Below are 15107 nucleotides of genomic sequence, written 5' to 3' on the forward strand. Positions count from 1 at the left end.
CTGAGCTGATAGCAGAAGTTGATAGTGCACTGAACGGTGTCGATCAATCGACGCAATTCTATGCTTCAAAACATGCCAGACAGGCTAGACACATGAGAAAGTCTTCACCTTACACTGTTTCTTTCCCAATGCAGGTTCGTTATCTGTTGACGAGAAACTTCCAAAGAATTAGGAATGACCTGGGTTATAATTTGTTCTCTATATTAGCAGACTCCTTGATTTCTTTGGTCATTTCGTCCATTTTCTACAACTTACCGTCCACTACGTCTTCATTTTACCATAGAGGTGCTTCTTTATTCTTTGCTGTGCTATTCAACGGTTTCTCTTGTTTCTTGGAGATTATGTCATTGTTCGAAGGTAGACCGATTGTGGAGAAGCACAAACAGTATGGTCTGTATCATCCTTCTGCTGAAGCTCTATCCTCGGTTATATCTCAGTTCCCGTCCAAGTTATTTATCGCCTTGTTCTTTAACCTGATCTACTACTTTATGGTTAATTTCAGACGTGAGCCTGGTTACTTCTTCTTCTACTTTTTGGTGAACGTGTTGGCTACGTTAACAATGTCTCACTTCTTTAGACTTATTGGTTCAATGTTCAAAACTTTACCGCAAGCACTCGTTCCTGCGCATGTTGTTCTTCTTGCCCTTGTTGTCTTCACTGGTTTCATCGTCCCCATCAATTATATGCTGGGATGGTGTAGATGGATTAACTATATCGACCCTATTGCTTATGCCTTTGAGTCTTTGATGCTGAACGAGTTCCACAACAGAATTTTCCAATGTTCGTCGTACATTCCTCAAAGTCCAGCTGTCAATCCTGATCTACCTCCAGACTCTTGGATTTGTGATGCTGTTGGTGCTGTTGCAGGTCAGACGTATGTCAATGGAACTATTTATCTTGAGCAAGCATTCCAATACCGCAATGGTCATAAATGGAGAAACGTTGGTATCGTTATTGGTTTCATGATCTTCTTCCTAGCTGGTTACATGTTCTTTTCTGAATACAACGAATCAGCACAACAGAAGGGTGAGATCTTGCTGTTCCAACGTTCTACTCTGAGAAAACTGAAGAAGGATAAGGCCTTGAATGATATTGAAGCTGGTAAAGAGCGTGATATCACGCTTGAGCCTGAAGAAGAAGATGTCAATGTTGATGCTATTCAAGCTGGTACAGATATCTTCCACTGGAGAGATGTTCATTACACAATTAAGATCCAGTCTGAATACCGTGAGATTCTATCTGGTGTCGATGGCTGGGTCAAGCCTGGTACTCTGACTGCCCTGATGGGTGCATCGGGTGCTGGTAAGACCACCTTGTTGGATGTCCTCGCTAGTCGTGTCACCATGGGTGTTGTCACCGGTAGTATGTTTGTCAATGGTCACTTGAGAGACTCTTCTTTCCAGAGATCTACTGGTTACGTTCAGCAACAAGATTTGCATTTAGCTACTGCTACTGTTCGTGAAGCACTGAGATTCTCTGCCTATCTAAGACAACCATATTCCGTTTCTAAGAAAGATAAAGATAAATACGTTGAGGAAGTGATCAAGATCTTGGATATGCAAAAGTATGCTGATGCCGTTGTCGGTGTTGCTGGTGAAGGTTTGAATGTTGAGCAGAGAAAGAGATTGACAATTGGTGTTGAGCTTGCTGCTAAACCAAAGCTTCTTTTGTTTTTAGATGAGCCAACATCTGGTTTGGACTCTCAAACCGCTTGGTCTATTTGTCAGTTGATGAGAAAGCTTGCCAATCATGGCCAGGCTATCTTGTGTACCATTCACCAACCTTCAGCCATCTTGATGCAAGAGTTTGACAGACTTCTCTTCCTTGCAAGTGGTGGTCGTACTGTCTACTTTGGTGATTTAGGTGATCACTGTCAAACATTGATCGACTACTTCGAAAACCATGGTTCGCCAAAATGTCCTCCAGATGCAAATCCAGCAGAATGGATGCTTAGTTTGATTGGTGCGGCACCTGGCTCTCATGCTAATCAAGATTATCACCAAGTCTGGATGGAATCTGAAGAGCGCAAATCGGTTTTAGAGGAGTTGAACACCATGGAAAGAGAGCTTGTCAAGTTACCATATGATTCTTCTGTTAATGCCAGTGAATACGCTGCTCCACTGTGGTACCAATTCATTGTTGTGTTACAGAGGGTGTTCCAAATGTTGTGGAGAACACCATCTTATATCTGGGCAAAGCTTTTCTTGTCTGTTTCATCTTCGATATTCATCGGTTTTGTCTTCTTTAATGCAGATCTGACAATCCAAGGTCTACAAAATCAAATGTTTGCTGTCTTTATGTTCTTGATTATCTTCAATCCTGTTATCCAGCAGCAGTTACCTCAATTTGTTGCCCAGAGAGACCTTTATGAAGTGAGAGAGCGTCCATCAAAGACTTTCTCTTGGAAGGTTTTCATACTGACTCAACTTACTGCTGAAGTTCCATGGAACATCCTGTTAGGAACCTTGTCGTTCTTTGTTTTTTACTACCCAGCTGGTTTCTACCATAATGCAGAACCAACAGACAGAGTTAACCAGAGAGGTGCGTATGCCTGGTTCTTCACATGTATGTTCTTTGTCTATGTTGGAACTTTTGGTCAATTGTGTATATCACCATTAGAGATAGCCGATTCTGCTGGTCAGGTTGCCACGTTGTCTTTCACTCTTTGTTTAACGTTCTGTGGTGTTCTTGTTGGGCCTGACGCTTTACCAGGTTTCTGGATCTTTATGTACAGAGTGTCACCATTCACATACTATATTGATGGATTCTTATCAAACGCATTGGCCAATGCTCCAGTTACCTGTTCTACTGAAGAGTACAAGATTGTCAATCCACCAATGAGTAATATGACATGTGCAGATTATCTGGATCCATATCTGGAAGCTGCAGGAACGGGATACTTGGTTAATGGGGAGGCAAGCAGCCAGTGTGAACTGTGTCCAATGTCCAGTACAAATGCCTTTTTGACTCTCATCAGCTCAAAGTACTCGCGTAGATGGAGAAACGTGGGTATATTCTTTGTATACATTGGGTTTGATATTGTTGGAGCCGTGTTTCTCTATTGGTTGAGAAGAGTCCCTAAGAAGAAGAACAGGGTTAAAGATGAACAACCTGCATCCGTAAGCAGTCCAAGAGCGGAGCCAGAGAAGGGTGAAAGATCACCAGAAACAGATGCTGAAAAGTTGTCTTCCACTTCTTGAAGTTTATGATAATGTCTTATATATACTATACCAAATCTTTGTTTAGTTCTTTAATGTGATCAACTTGTTGATAGGTTGTGTCTTCCATCTAGTACTTCTATAAGTGATACCCGTTGTGTATAACTGTAGTTTATTGCAAGGCCTCTGTGTGTACACAGCACATCGTGGAGCTGGTCTAAGTCCTGGCCTGGCCTTTACAATGCAAGCGTATGCTGTTTAAGTGCTCCCGTGACTGCATCGTCTCTGTCTAACGTCCTCGCTGAATCATCCTGAGATACTTTTGGTGAATCCGGTGTCTTTATACAAATCCAAATAAAACTACAAGTATGTGCAAACAGCAGGACTTTTAAATACGAACCTACGAGGACGCTGACCCTCAAACATACAACTAGATGCACTACTGTGTTCACTGGTGATCTCAGATGTGCTAGCTATATAACTGAGAGGATATTCATCCGTGGGTCGATGATCAGAAGCAAGGCTGTGTTTATTACGCTTCAACCCTTGATCTTGAGAAATAACTCAACTTGTTTACACTTCGCCACAGTTTGCAACAGAGCAACCCATGGATCAACCCGAGGCAAGTTTATTATCGAGTGTTGAGATAAGCTTTGCAAGGGTTTTCTGATGGCAAGAACTAGGAGCGATGGTGAGCCTATTTACAGGAAGCAGGAACCAATTAGCATCGCCAATGGGCTCGCCTCGGGTATAAGCTTGTTACGCACGTATGAACATGAAGATTGCATAGTTTGCATGAAGCGTAGCCATTCCAGTCCGACTGGAAAAGGCACTTTTACCAGAGAGGGTAAAATGTGCTTGATAGGTTGCAGGTTTGTTTGTCAACGAGATTGAAGATGCTTCTATCACGTTGCTGCTCTGTGTAGCACAAGGAACAGTTGATGTTGTTGTTGGTTTTTTCTCGATGTTGACGGGATTACTGTGAGATTGGGCTAATGAGCACTCGATCAGCTTTGCCGGGCTAAGCTCACCAAGGATTCATACAATTGACCATTGGCATTATAAGCGTTCGCCAGCCACATAGAAGAATGGCCTGGTACTACATACGTGTACCTGTTGAAGGCTCTGAAAGGTATGTGCGATGAGCTGTAGCCTCAAACCAACGCCTTGTAGGTTTTATCACCAACGTTACCTGATGTCCGACACCAGAAGTGGCGTAGCTCGAAATAGAACGAAATACGCCGTAGAACGAAACAGCCACGCTCACTAGTTCCCACACTGTATTCACACAGCCATAGCCATACGACACTAAACACACGTCCTCCTCACCATCCCCCTCTCTGTTCTCAAGACCCTTTCTGCCCTTGCGCTGACATTCCCGTAAGTGCAGCCTCGGTGCTTGCCGGCCTTTAATCTTCTCTGCCTCAACACAACTTGGCATCAAATCAATTGGCGCAACACCACCAGTGAACACACCAACCAACACCATCCCGAACCCGAAACCCTCTTCTCTGAGACTCGCTCTGTCCATACATTCCTCTCCATCCACTGTTGAGCCCCAGCTCCCCGATGCTGAACAGGGCTCCCTGGTGAAATTACTTTAGGTTTGTCATAACGCCGAAACGTGCATGTTGTTTGTTTTGATTTCGTCAAACCTAATGCACAGCGTGCTTTCCCGTCAACATGGGAAGGGTAAAGACGATTTATTATTAATACTCAGCGTCGTATACACACATGTGTCCAGGAATACAGGCATGCTTCTAGGGAATGGAAGGAGGATTAGCCGGAACCCGAGGTCGCTGAGTGTTGGTGTAAACATATGCGGTGTGTGTACGTATTTTCTTGAGTGTGGGCTACTTGTGCTGTGAGTTTGGAGGGGGAAGACTTTGGTTCAAGTGATAAGCCAGATTCAAGGGATAGCATACCCTGTGGATGTATATAAACAAGGAAATGGCTGCGTATATCCATCCCAGTGTCTGCTTTGTGCACCTCTCTTGTTTTCCTCTTGTCTCTTCTCCTCTTCTGTTTATCTTTCATTGTAATTAAAGCACCGAACTCGTATTCACAATGTCTAGTGCTACATGTGAAGGTGGTGAGCATCTCCACCACGATGAGGGCGGAGACGTTGTGACCTATGAAGGCTTCACAGGTGAGGTTCATGAACAAGTGCAAGAGCTTGCAAGACACTTTACAAACAAGTCCTTGGCGTCTGCAAACAACGGCTCTGTTGTCAACGACAATGACAATTGGGATCGTGTCTCAAGAGTGTCGACCATTGCTCCTGGTGTTAATCCAATGGAGGGAAACTTGCAAGAGCTGGACCCGAGATTGGATCCTAACGGTGAAAACTTCAACTCCCGCTACTGGATCAAGAACTTCAAGGCCTTGATGGACAAAGATCCAGAACACTACAACAACTATTCCCTGGGTATAACTTTCAAGAACTTGAGGGCAACTGGTGAAGCTACAGATGCAGACTACCAGGCCAATGCTGTGAACGCTCCTTACAGATTTGCTAACTCGTTGATCAAGAAGTACTTGACATCCGAAGCCGTCAAGCAACAGTCTCAGTTCGACATCTTGAAGTCCATGGATGGTATTATCAGACCAGGTGAAGTCCTGGTTGTCTTGGGAAGACCAGGCTCAGGTTGTACCACACTCTTGAAGTCCATTGCCGGCTACACCCATGGTTTCAATATCGGCGAGGAAGCAGAGATCACCTATGATGGTCTGACCCAGGATGATGTTAAGACCAGCTTCAGAGGTGAAATCGTCTACAATGCTGAGGCCGATATCCACTTTCCTCACTTGACTGTTGGACAGACCTTGTTCCATGCTGCAAGATTCAGAACTCCAGAGAACAGAATCCCAGGTGTCACCAGGGAGGACTACGCTTCTTGTTTGACAGATGTCTACATGGCTACGTATGGTCTATCTCATACAAAGAACACCAGAGTTGGCTCTGAACTGGTTCGTGGTGTCTCCGGTGGTGAGAGAAAGAGAGTCTCCATCGCTGAGGTGTCTCTTGCTGGTGCTAGACTGCAATGTTGGGATAATGCCACGAGAGGTCTGGATGCTGCGACTGCTCTGGAGTTCATCAGGGCTCTGAGAACTTCTGCTGATGTTTTGGACACCACTGCTATCATTGCTATCTACCAATGTTCTCAAGATGCTTACGATTTGTTCGACAAGGTGTCAGTGTTGTACGACGGTTACCAGATCTTCTTCGGCAGAGGTGATAAGGCCAAGGAGTACTTCATCAAGATGGGCTGGGAATGTCCACAACGTCAAACCACAGCTGATTTCTTAACTTCTGTTACATCTCCAAGAGAACGTGTTGCTCAGAAGGGTTTCGAAGACAAGGTCCCAAGAACTGCAAAGGAGTTTGAAGCTTACTGGAAGAAGTCTCCAGAGTATGCCCAGCTGATCAAGGAGATTGACGAGTCTCTCCATGAGAACTCACATGGCTCTACCAGGGAAAGTGCACTGTCTGCTAAGCATGCCAGACAGGCGAAGAACATGAGAAAGCAGTCTCCATACACTGTCTCATTTGCAATGCAAGTGAGATACCTCTTGGCTCGTGAGTTCCAGAGAATCAAGAACGACTTCTACTTCCATGCGTTTTCTGCCTTGTCCAACTCGATGATGGCCCTTGTGTTATCATCGATCTTCTATAACCTGAAGAACGATACCCATTCCTTCTACTACAGAGGTGCTGCTATGTTCCTGGCTGTTTTGTTCAACTCCTTCTCTTCTTTCCTGGAAATCATGTCTCTGTTCGAAGCCAGACCTATCATTGAGAAGCACAAGCAGTTTGCCTTGTACCATCCTTCTGCTGATGCCCTAGCTTCTGTTATCTCCCAGTTCCCTTTCAAGCTCTTCATTGCCATTGCATTCAACCTGATTTACTACTTCATGGTTAACTTCAGAAGAAATGCAGGACGCTTCTTCTTCTACGTGATTGTCAATTTGCTGTCTACACTCACCATGTCTCATGTTTTCAGATTGATTGGCTCGATGTCTAATAGTTTGGCTCAGGCATTAGTTCCTGCTCATATCATCCTGGTTGGTCTTGTTGGTCTCCTTGGTTTCACTGTCCCGACAACGTACATGCTTGGCTGGTGTAGATGGATGAATTACATCAATCCACTGGCATACGTCTTCGAGGCATTGATGGCCAATGAGTTCCACAACCGTGAGTTTGACTGTTCGCTCTTCCTGCCAGCTGATCCACGCCAGCACCCAGAGTTGGCTGGTGAGTCCTGGATCTGTAACGCAGTTGGTGCTGTTGCTGGAGAGCTCACTGTCAAAGGTGAAGTTTACTTGGACCTGGCTTACGACTATAGAAACACTCATAAGTGGAGAAACGTTGCCATTGTTCTTGTGTATACCTTTGTCCTGTTGCTTGGTTACATGTTGTTCTCTGAGTACAACGAGTCTGCGAAGCAGAAGGGTGAAGTTTTACTGTTCCAATGGTCCACTTTGAGACAGCTGAAGAAGGACAAGGCCAAGAACGATATTGAGGCCGGTAAAGAGCGTGATATCACAGAGGAACCTGAGGAGGAGGACGTCAACGTTGATGCTATCCAAGCCGGTAAAGACATCTTCCACTGGAGAGATGTCCATTACACTGTGAAGATCAAGTCTGAATACCGTGAGATTTTATCTGGTGTCGATGGTTGGGTCAAACCTGGTACTCTGACTGCCCTGATGGGTGCATCTGGTGCTGGTAAGACTACCTTGTTGGATGTCCTCGCTAGTCGTGTCACTATGGGTGTTGTCACCGGTAGTATGTTTGTCAACGGTCACTTGAGAGACTCTTCTTTCCAGAGATCTACTGGTTACGTTCAGCAACAAGATTTGCACCTGGCTACCGACACTGTTCGTGAAGCACTGAGATTCTCTGCTTACTTGAGACAACCTGACACAGTCTCTAAGCAAGAGAAGGACGAGTACGTTGAAGAAGTCATCAAGATCTTGGATATGCAAAAGTATGCTGATGCCGTTGTCGGTGTTGCTGGTGAAGGTTTGAACGTTGAGCAGAGAAAGAGATTGACAATTGGTGTTGAGCTTGCTGCTAAGCCAAAGCTTCTGTTGTTCTTTGATGAGCCAACATCTGGTTTGGACTCCCAAACTGCTTGGTCGATTTGTCAGTTGATGAGAAAGCTCGCCAATCATGGACAGGCTATCTTGTGTACCATTCACCAGCCTTCAGCCATCTTGATGCAAGAGTTTGATAGATTGTTGTTTTTGGCTAGAGGTGGTCGTACTATCTATTTTGGTGATTTGGGTAAGAACTCCCAGACTTTGATCGACTACTTTGAAAGCCATGGCTCTCCAAAGTGTCCACCTGAGGCTAACCCTGCTGAGTGGATGCTTCACGTCATTGGTGCTGCTCCTGGTTCTCACGCTAACCAAGACTACCATCAAGTTTGGTTGGAATCTGATGAGCGTAAGGAGGTGTTGAAAGAACTTGACTATATGGAAAGGGAACTGGTTAAGCTGCCATATGATTCAACTGTTGGTCATAGGGAGTTTGCTGCTCCGTTCTATGTGCAGTTTGTCCTGGTCTTGAGAAGAGTCTTCCAACAGACCTTCAGAACCCCAGCTTATCTTTGGTCCAAATTGCTGTTGTCTATATCCTCTGCTCTCTTCATTGGTTTCATCTTCTTCAACGCTGACTCGAGTTTGCAAGGTCTTCAAAACCAGATGTTCTCGGTTTTGATGTTTATCACTATCTTTAATCCATTGCTTCAGCAGATGCTGCCAACTTATGTCGACTCCAGAGATCTTTACGAAACCAGAGAACGTCCATCTAAGGCTTTCTCCTGGAAGGCCTTTATGCTTTCCCAAATCGTCTCTGAGATTCCATGGAACTCTTTCATTGGTACTGTTGCCTTCTTCTGCTGGTACTATCCAGCCGGCTTCTACCACAACTCTCATGGCACAACTGAGGTGAACCAAAGAGGATTCTATGCTTGGTTCTTCTGTGTCATGTTCCACGTGTACATTGGTACCATGGGTCACATGTGTGTTGCTCCAATTGAATTGGAGGATATGGCTGGTACTATTGCCTATTTGCTCTTCACCATGTGTGTTACCTTCTGTGGTGTCTTGGTTACCAAGAGTGAACTTCCAGGATTCTGGAAGTTCATGTACAGAGTGTCTCCGATGACGTACTTTGTCTCTGGATACTTGTCCAATGCTGTTGCACACTCGACAGTGGAGTGCTCTGATGAAGAGTTCAGACACGTTGTTCCACCTGATGGTTTAACCTGTGGTGAGTACTTTGAGCCATACCTCAAAGCTGCTGGCACTGGTTACCTTGAAGACCCTAACGCTACTGAACATTGTACATTCTGTCCATTGACCAGTACGGATGATTGGCTCAACTCTGTTGACATCAAGTACTCTGAGAAGTGGAGAAACTTGGGTCTCATGTGGATCTATATCATCTTCAACATTGGTGCTGCCATTTTCTTTTATTGGTGGGCAAGAGTTCCAAAGAGCAACAATGCTGTTCAAGAGCTTGCAGCTCCAAGTCCATCTTCCCCAGGAGGCACTAAGGAAGTTGAATCCGATGAGAAGAGAGCCGGTGATGAGGCCGGAAATGAAAGCTCTTCCTCCTCTGCTTGAACTCATATATTTGAAGCACATTGTAACTTGTCTTGTTGACCAAGTTGCAAATAGTGTAACACAATTATTATTGATAATTTAATACCATTAACTATTCTCTATTGATCAAGCTCCTGGATAACTGGAAGATAAGTGTTAGTAGAGTATCAGGTTCTGTTTATCTCACTAAATTGTATGCTGATTAAGTGATAGACCGTACGGAAAGGTATCGTAAAAAAAAGATGTGTTCAGATTAGCAACTTTACAAACAATTTCATACGAGGCCAGCTAAGCTGCATCACTCAGGTCAAAGTCATCGTCATCTTCGTTAACTGTTGATGATTTCTTATCCTTTTGAGAGTGCTTTGGAGTTCCATAAAGATCAGTCGACAAGGCCCTATTTCTTCCGACGGTTTCATTGGAACCCTTCGATGATGTAGATTTAATTGATTTGGTCTTAGTCACTGGCTCAGAGTCATCGCTTAGCTTGATACCATGGAATTTCTGTAAGTCAACCTCCTCAGGATCCTGTTCAAACTCTTCTCTGACTTGCTTCTTAATCTGTCTGTTGTTCAGCTCCTGTTGAGAGTCGGAGTACTGTTTCTTCCAGCCACTGACCCAGTTGTTGAACTTATTCTTTGTCTCTTCGATGTTCTTGGAGAGCTGTTCTTTCATCTGGGGCAAATCCTTCTCCACAAAGTTTGTAAACACGTCATCTTCATCATCGTCATCAAGTGTCTCGCCTTCTTGACGTCTTCTTCTGAACTCCCTCTGTCTGCGAGCACGACGTTCCTCCTTATGTCTGTACTCTTCATCCAATTGCTTGGCCAGCAGTTCGTCCTGCTCTAATTGGGTCAATTCCTGACGACGTTGTGGCAATGAAGGTGGTTGTAGTTCTTCAGTAGTGGCCAAGAGCTCATCAACGTTGACGCTATCAGGATCAGACAAATACAAGAGCGCGTTGAATGCACTCTCCAGGTGGAAGTTGGAGGCAATCAGGTGAGACGTGATGTACTTATCCTCCACTGTTGGGAATGCCTCCTTCAAGGACTTGATGGCCTCCTGGCGTGGAGTCAAAGGTCTGGCAGGCTTTGGTGGTGGAACTTCCTCCTTGTCCTCCTTCTTCGCATCGTTCACATCCTTTACTTCCTTTACATCCTTCGCATCCTTCGCATCCTTCGTATCGCTAGTAGCTGCAGCTGCGGTTTCAATCTTAGCCTCCTCCTTGTCCTTCTTCTCAGCTTCAACAGCAACAGCTTCAACTTTATCTTCACCCTTGGAAGAAGCCCCAGTGTCAACCTCAGGCTCTTTCTCCGCTGGCTTCTTCTCCTCAGCAACAGCCTCCTCATCACTCAGGACGTCGTCCAGGATTTCGCCTTCTTCCTCGTGTTTGGTATCTTTAGTCATCGTTTCCAACCTAATTGAGCTCTTACTGTTGTTGCAATTGAAGATGAACAACAAGTTGTGGGAGGTATCAACACCTCCCCTAACGGAAGTTTATCGGAACCTTGTTCGAAACACCCGCACACCCAAACACAGTGCACACCCGGACACCCACACACCCGGACATTAGAAACACCGACCTCTATATAAAGATGAAAAGTTTTCTCCTTTCAGTCCAATTCTCATCTTCCTCCCCTTCTCTTTTCCCTTCTTCAGATAGATTTACTCTGAAATTTATTAGAACCTTTGATCTTCATTCTCTTTGGGTCAAAGGCGTGGACAGCGGAGTGATATGAAGTGTTCAAGTGAAGCTCTTTGTTTACGTTACGTTTATGAAGGCTTTATAGAGATCAGGTTACAATTTCTCAGCAATAGCTCTAACTTGTTGGGGTTTTGATTTGTTCTCCTACATCCACCATATGTCACTGTTAGATTATAGACTTAAATAGATAGCTCCCCCTTTTAAATGAAGAGCGATACGGTTAAAAGTTGTTCTTCATCTCACGGAACAGTCCCATCAGTTGAATGTCATCTGAGCAGTGGAACTTTGCCTTCAACTCGTCATCGTCGCATCTCATGAACGGATTAAAGGCCAATTCATCTTCAATCGTGTACTTGCCAGTGGTGAATTCGTTCTTGTCAGAGTAGTCCATCAATTGACGCAGTGGTTCATTATCCATAACACTCAGGGCAAACTTAGCATTACCCTTTGTATATTCATGACCTGGATAAACAACAGTTGTCCTTGGTAGCTGTGCCAACTTGTTTAAGCTGGTGACCATCTCGGACGGCTCTCCTTCGAAGAAACGTCCACAGCCTGCAGTGAACAAGGTATCGCCTGTAAACACAGCCTTCTCACCGGTCTTGTTGTCAGCGAAGTAATAACAGATAGAGTCCTGTGTATGACAAGGAGTATGGATGGCTGTGATTTCCAAATTCGACCCTAATTGGATCTTTTCACCATCCTGTGGTACAACATCAACGGAAGGACAGTCCTTCCCACCAACAATTGGAACCTTCAAAAGCTTTTTATAGTGGCCATTACCACCAGCATGATCATAGTGGTGATGAGTGTTCACTATGTTAACAACGTTAACCTTCGATAATGTCTCCTCTGGAATGTCCTCTGGATTGGCAGGGTCGATAAGCCATGAATCCTTGGTTGACTCATCGGTTATCAAATAGGCGTAGTTATCACCTCTGCCCCAACGCATAGGCAAATATTGAACGTGCATCTTTCTTACGGATCTATATGGAACTGTTCTGGAGCCTCTTAGACACAATTGTAACATATAAAACCAGCTTACGGGGTAAATTCCACTGCTGAATTGGAGCCGGGAGCAAGTGGAAAAGATCCCCGTTCATATTAGAATTATGTTTGGGCTCATAACTGCTTGCATCTTCATGCAAGTTCGAGACATAATTCTTCCCCATGTCTCGGCTCTCAAAATTGCCAATAACCAGATTGTTCTTCTGTTGTTTGTTAGAGAGTGTGCTGGTAGCACTGAGGAAGAGAGGACACATTCGTCTCCAATATTTGGATTTGAAGACAGATGTGAAGAAGATGAAAGAACGGGAAAGGCCTACAGATGCATAGCAGAAGAGGGTCGAAGATGGAATACGAGACATAGGTACATTGTCCTCTTTTGGTCAAATATCCATGGAGAACTTGCTGAAGCTGAAATTGGAGTGCTTCAATGACACAGCATGTGTCTCATTATGAATAGAGTAGAGTGCTTAGACAATGTTAGAGAGGCGTATTTGCAAGGACCATTTTCACCTCAACTGAAGATGATATAGAGCCCCTAGCTGCGAGCTACGAGATTGAACCCGAACTTTTAGATAGTCACCAGGTTCAGAGCTTCCCTCATTCGCCAGGTGTATTGGCTGATTTCAGAACCGTTGCTGCTAAGCTCATAGAGGAAGGAGCATTGTAATTTTCACCTGTGAACCCCGAATCACCCTCGCTTATAGAACCTGTTTAGGCTTTGTCAAGTCTTATATGCCTATGCAAATGACAATATTCTCCGGAGAGTAAATGGGTATGTTTTATGTTTTCCTAATGGGCTGGATTAAAATCAAACCTGGCTGACCATTTCAGGTCATATGCAAAGGTTCTCTCTCTCTGTAATGTGACTGTAGACGATGCCACGAGTATTACTGTCCACATTTTTTTGAATATAGCTTATGTAAACGTTCAGAGCTCTTGGTGCTGTTTCTTGTGTTTCATCTTCAATAGTAATGTCACTACACGGTTCAAGTGAAATCAATTGAAACCCCTGTGGAATTATGGCGTACTACAGTGTTTCTGTATTCTCTCGTCATTGTTAAAACTGTTTGAAAGGGCATCTATGATTTTTCTGTCCTACATTCGTTCCAATAAACTGGGGATTGGCAGATATCACAAACCTTGAAATTGCTCTTACTTTGACGGATGTCGGCAATTACCCTGAGCTAAGTCATTACATAAGGTCTAACAATCGTCATATCATTGCACCTCACGACATATCCATGTATCGTGATGATACTGGTAGCTGTTACTGAATTTGTCATTTCAATCGACATGATCAATTCACAAGCACCCGCAACCCCCGTTCTGGTGCCCTCTTTTTTCTGGTGCATAGGGTGTGTATTAGCCCGTACATATACACTCTACATGATACATATAAATATTAAGTAGTGATACAACATACGAAACAGTAAATTTAATAAATAGGGAGAGAGATATGCTCGCTCTATCTAGTGGTGTAATTCACGTGTTTTGATCATCATTAGTGGTGAAGCTAGCTCAAAAGCTAGCTCAAGATATATCTCTTGTGCAATTTTGTTATAAGCTCGCTCTTCCCATTTAAAGATTACAATGCAACTATTCATCGCAGGCCCAAAAAGAGGGTTGAAAGGTTCTATTCAGGAGATATAATGTTTCTCATCTCTACTATCAAACTGTTATCGCAATAACCCTTCTGGTGGTTGAGATATACGTAGTGGAGCTGTGGATTGGATGCCCATATGTGACGGGCTCATGACGGGAGTCTTTGGGGTCTGTAAGCCATTGTGTTTAATCTTAGCGTATCTAAGGGAAATTATGGGGATTTTAGAGTAGAAATGAGTCGAATAGAGCTCAGAAATGTGCAAATCAGGAAGATTTCAAAGTTTTTTTGCTCTTGAAAAGAATTGGCTTCGAGAGATTGTGCTCTCACAACCAATTCCTATTCTAAGTGTATCTTTAAGCCAATCATCACTGAGTTACAGAATTCTGAGTTTGTAGATCTGATAAGCAGTGTTTACAAATGGCTCCACAGTCGTACTATAAACTGCCATTTGGATCGATCTGGTTTGAAAATTCATCAGATCTTGAATCCTCTAACTGACTTATAGAGTCTAGCATAGGAGGTAACTGCACTGTGAGAGGCCCTTACTATAAAAGCAGAGAGCATAAGCTCAATAGATTGTTTGGACTTCATTATACTCAAGAATATCATACAATTCAGTACTTTTCTTGAGGTATGAAGGGGATCAGTGTCAAATGTGTTTGGTATATCTTTGATACGTTTTAAATGTTCAGCACAACTAGACTAATCTAGTGTATATGTCTGGTTGAACAAACCAGGCCCTCATGACCTGTAGACCCCATACACACTTAGTGCTTACTGGCTACTCATTGACACTTGAAAGCCAGTATCTTCACAGGCAGATCTAAGAGATACACCAATAAAGTGTGCACTTAAACCGCACAACGAAGAGTACATTTTACTACATCTGCTGAGGAAGGACTTCCACTTTCATCGTATAGTACTATAGTTTCAAATCTAAGCAGAGAGTACACACGACTAAAACTCGCTTGAAGATAACTAACAGGTATTGGGTTTACTTGGCCCAAGCTGATGTGTA

General features: G+C 43.9%; 4 protein-coding genes across 4 annotated transcripts in view; 2 read left to right on the forward strand and 2 right to left on the reverse strand.

The window, feature by feature from the left end:
* Window positions 1-3274, forward strand: part of CYBJADRAFT_169435 (uncharacterized protein) — a 5127-nt gene extending 1853 nt beyond the window's left edge. The window contains exons 2-17 of the mRNA XM_020215768.1: window positions 13-1767; window positions 1789-1917; window positions 1939-2003; window positions 2025-2074; window positions 2105-2232; window positions 2254-2335; window positions 2360-2496; window positions 2524-2604; window positions 2626-2712; window positions 2737-2795; window positions 2817-2853; window positions 2884-2903; window positions 2928-3009; window positions 3049-3064; window positions 3095-3119; window positions 3141-3274. Coding sequence (XP_020068427.1) covers window positions 13-1767; window positions 1789-1917; window positions 1939-2003; window positions 2025-2074; window positions 2105-2232; window positions 2254-2335; window positions 2360-2496; window positions 2524-2604; window positions 2626-2712; window positions 2737-2795; window positions 2817-2853; window positions 2884-2903; window positions 2928-3009; window positions 3049-3064; window positions 3095-3119; window positions 3141-3200 — 2813 coding nt within the window. The 3' untranslated portion in view covers window positions 3201-3274. The remainder of the gene's footprint in view (window positions 1-12; window positions 1768-1788; window positions 1918-1938; window positions 2004-2024; window positions 2075-2104; window positions 2233-2253; window positions 2336-2359; window positions 2497-2523; window positions 2605-2625; window positions 2713-2736; window positions 2796-2816; window positions 2854-2883; window positions 2904-2927; window positions 3010-3048; window positions 3065-3094; window positions 3120-3140) is intronic.
* A 1951-nt stretch (window positions 3275-5225) lies between these two features.
* Window positions 5226-9794, forward strand: CYBJADRAFT_131560 (pleiotropic drug resistance protein PDR; the record flags this gene model as incomplete). The annotated part of the gene is made up of 1 exon (XM_020213001.1): window positions 5226-9794. One exon carries the CDS (start codon window positions 5226-5228, stop codon window positions 9792-9794), a length of 4569 nt encoding a protein of 1522 aa, XP_020068428.1.
* A 134-nt stretch (window positions 9795-9928) lies between these two features.
* On the reverse strand, window positions 9929-11222 carry CYBJADRAFT_33457 (ubiquitin-binding protein CUE5). The gene has a single exon (XM_020217664.1). It carries the CDS (start codon window positions 11178-11180, stop codon window positions 10062-10064), a length of 1119 nt encoding a protein of 372 aa, XP_020068429.1. The 5' UTR covers window positions 11181-11222; the 3' UTR covers window positions 9929-10061.
* Window positions 11223-11503: 281 nt separating this feature from the next.
* On the reverse strand, window positions 11504-12537 carry CYBJADRAFT_169437 (uncharacterized protein). Its single transcript, XM_020215769.1, has one exon. The coding sequence runs from the start codon at window positions 12449-12451 to the stop codon at window positions 11699-11701; it is 753 nt and encodes a 250-aa protein (XP_020068430.1). The 5' UTR covers window positions 12452-12537; the 3' UTR covers window positions 11504-11698.
* Between the last annotated feature and the right edge of the window lie 2570 nt (window positions 12538-15107).

The sequence above is a fragment of the Cyberlindnera jadinii genome (assembly GCF_001661405.1).
Source record: "Cyberlindnera jadinii NRRL Y-1542 unplaced genomic scaffold CYBJAscaffold_17, whole genome shotgun sequence".
Lineage (NCBI taxonomy): Eukaryota > Fungi > Ascomycota > Saccharomycetes > Phaffomycetales > Wickerhamomycetaceae > Williopsis > Williopsis jadinii.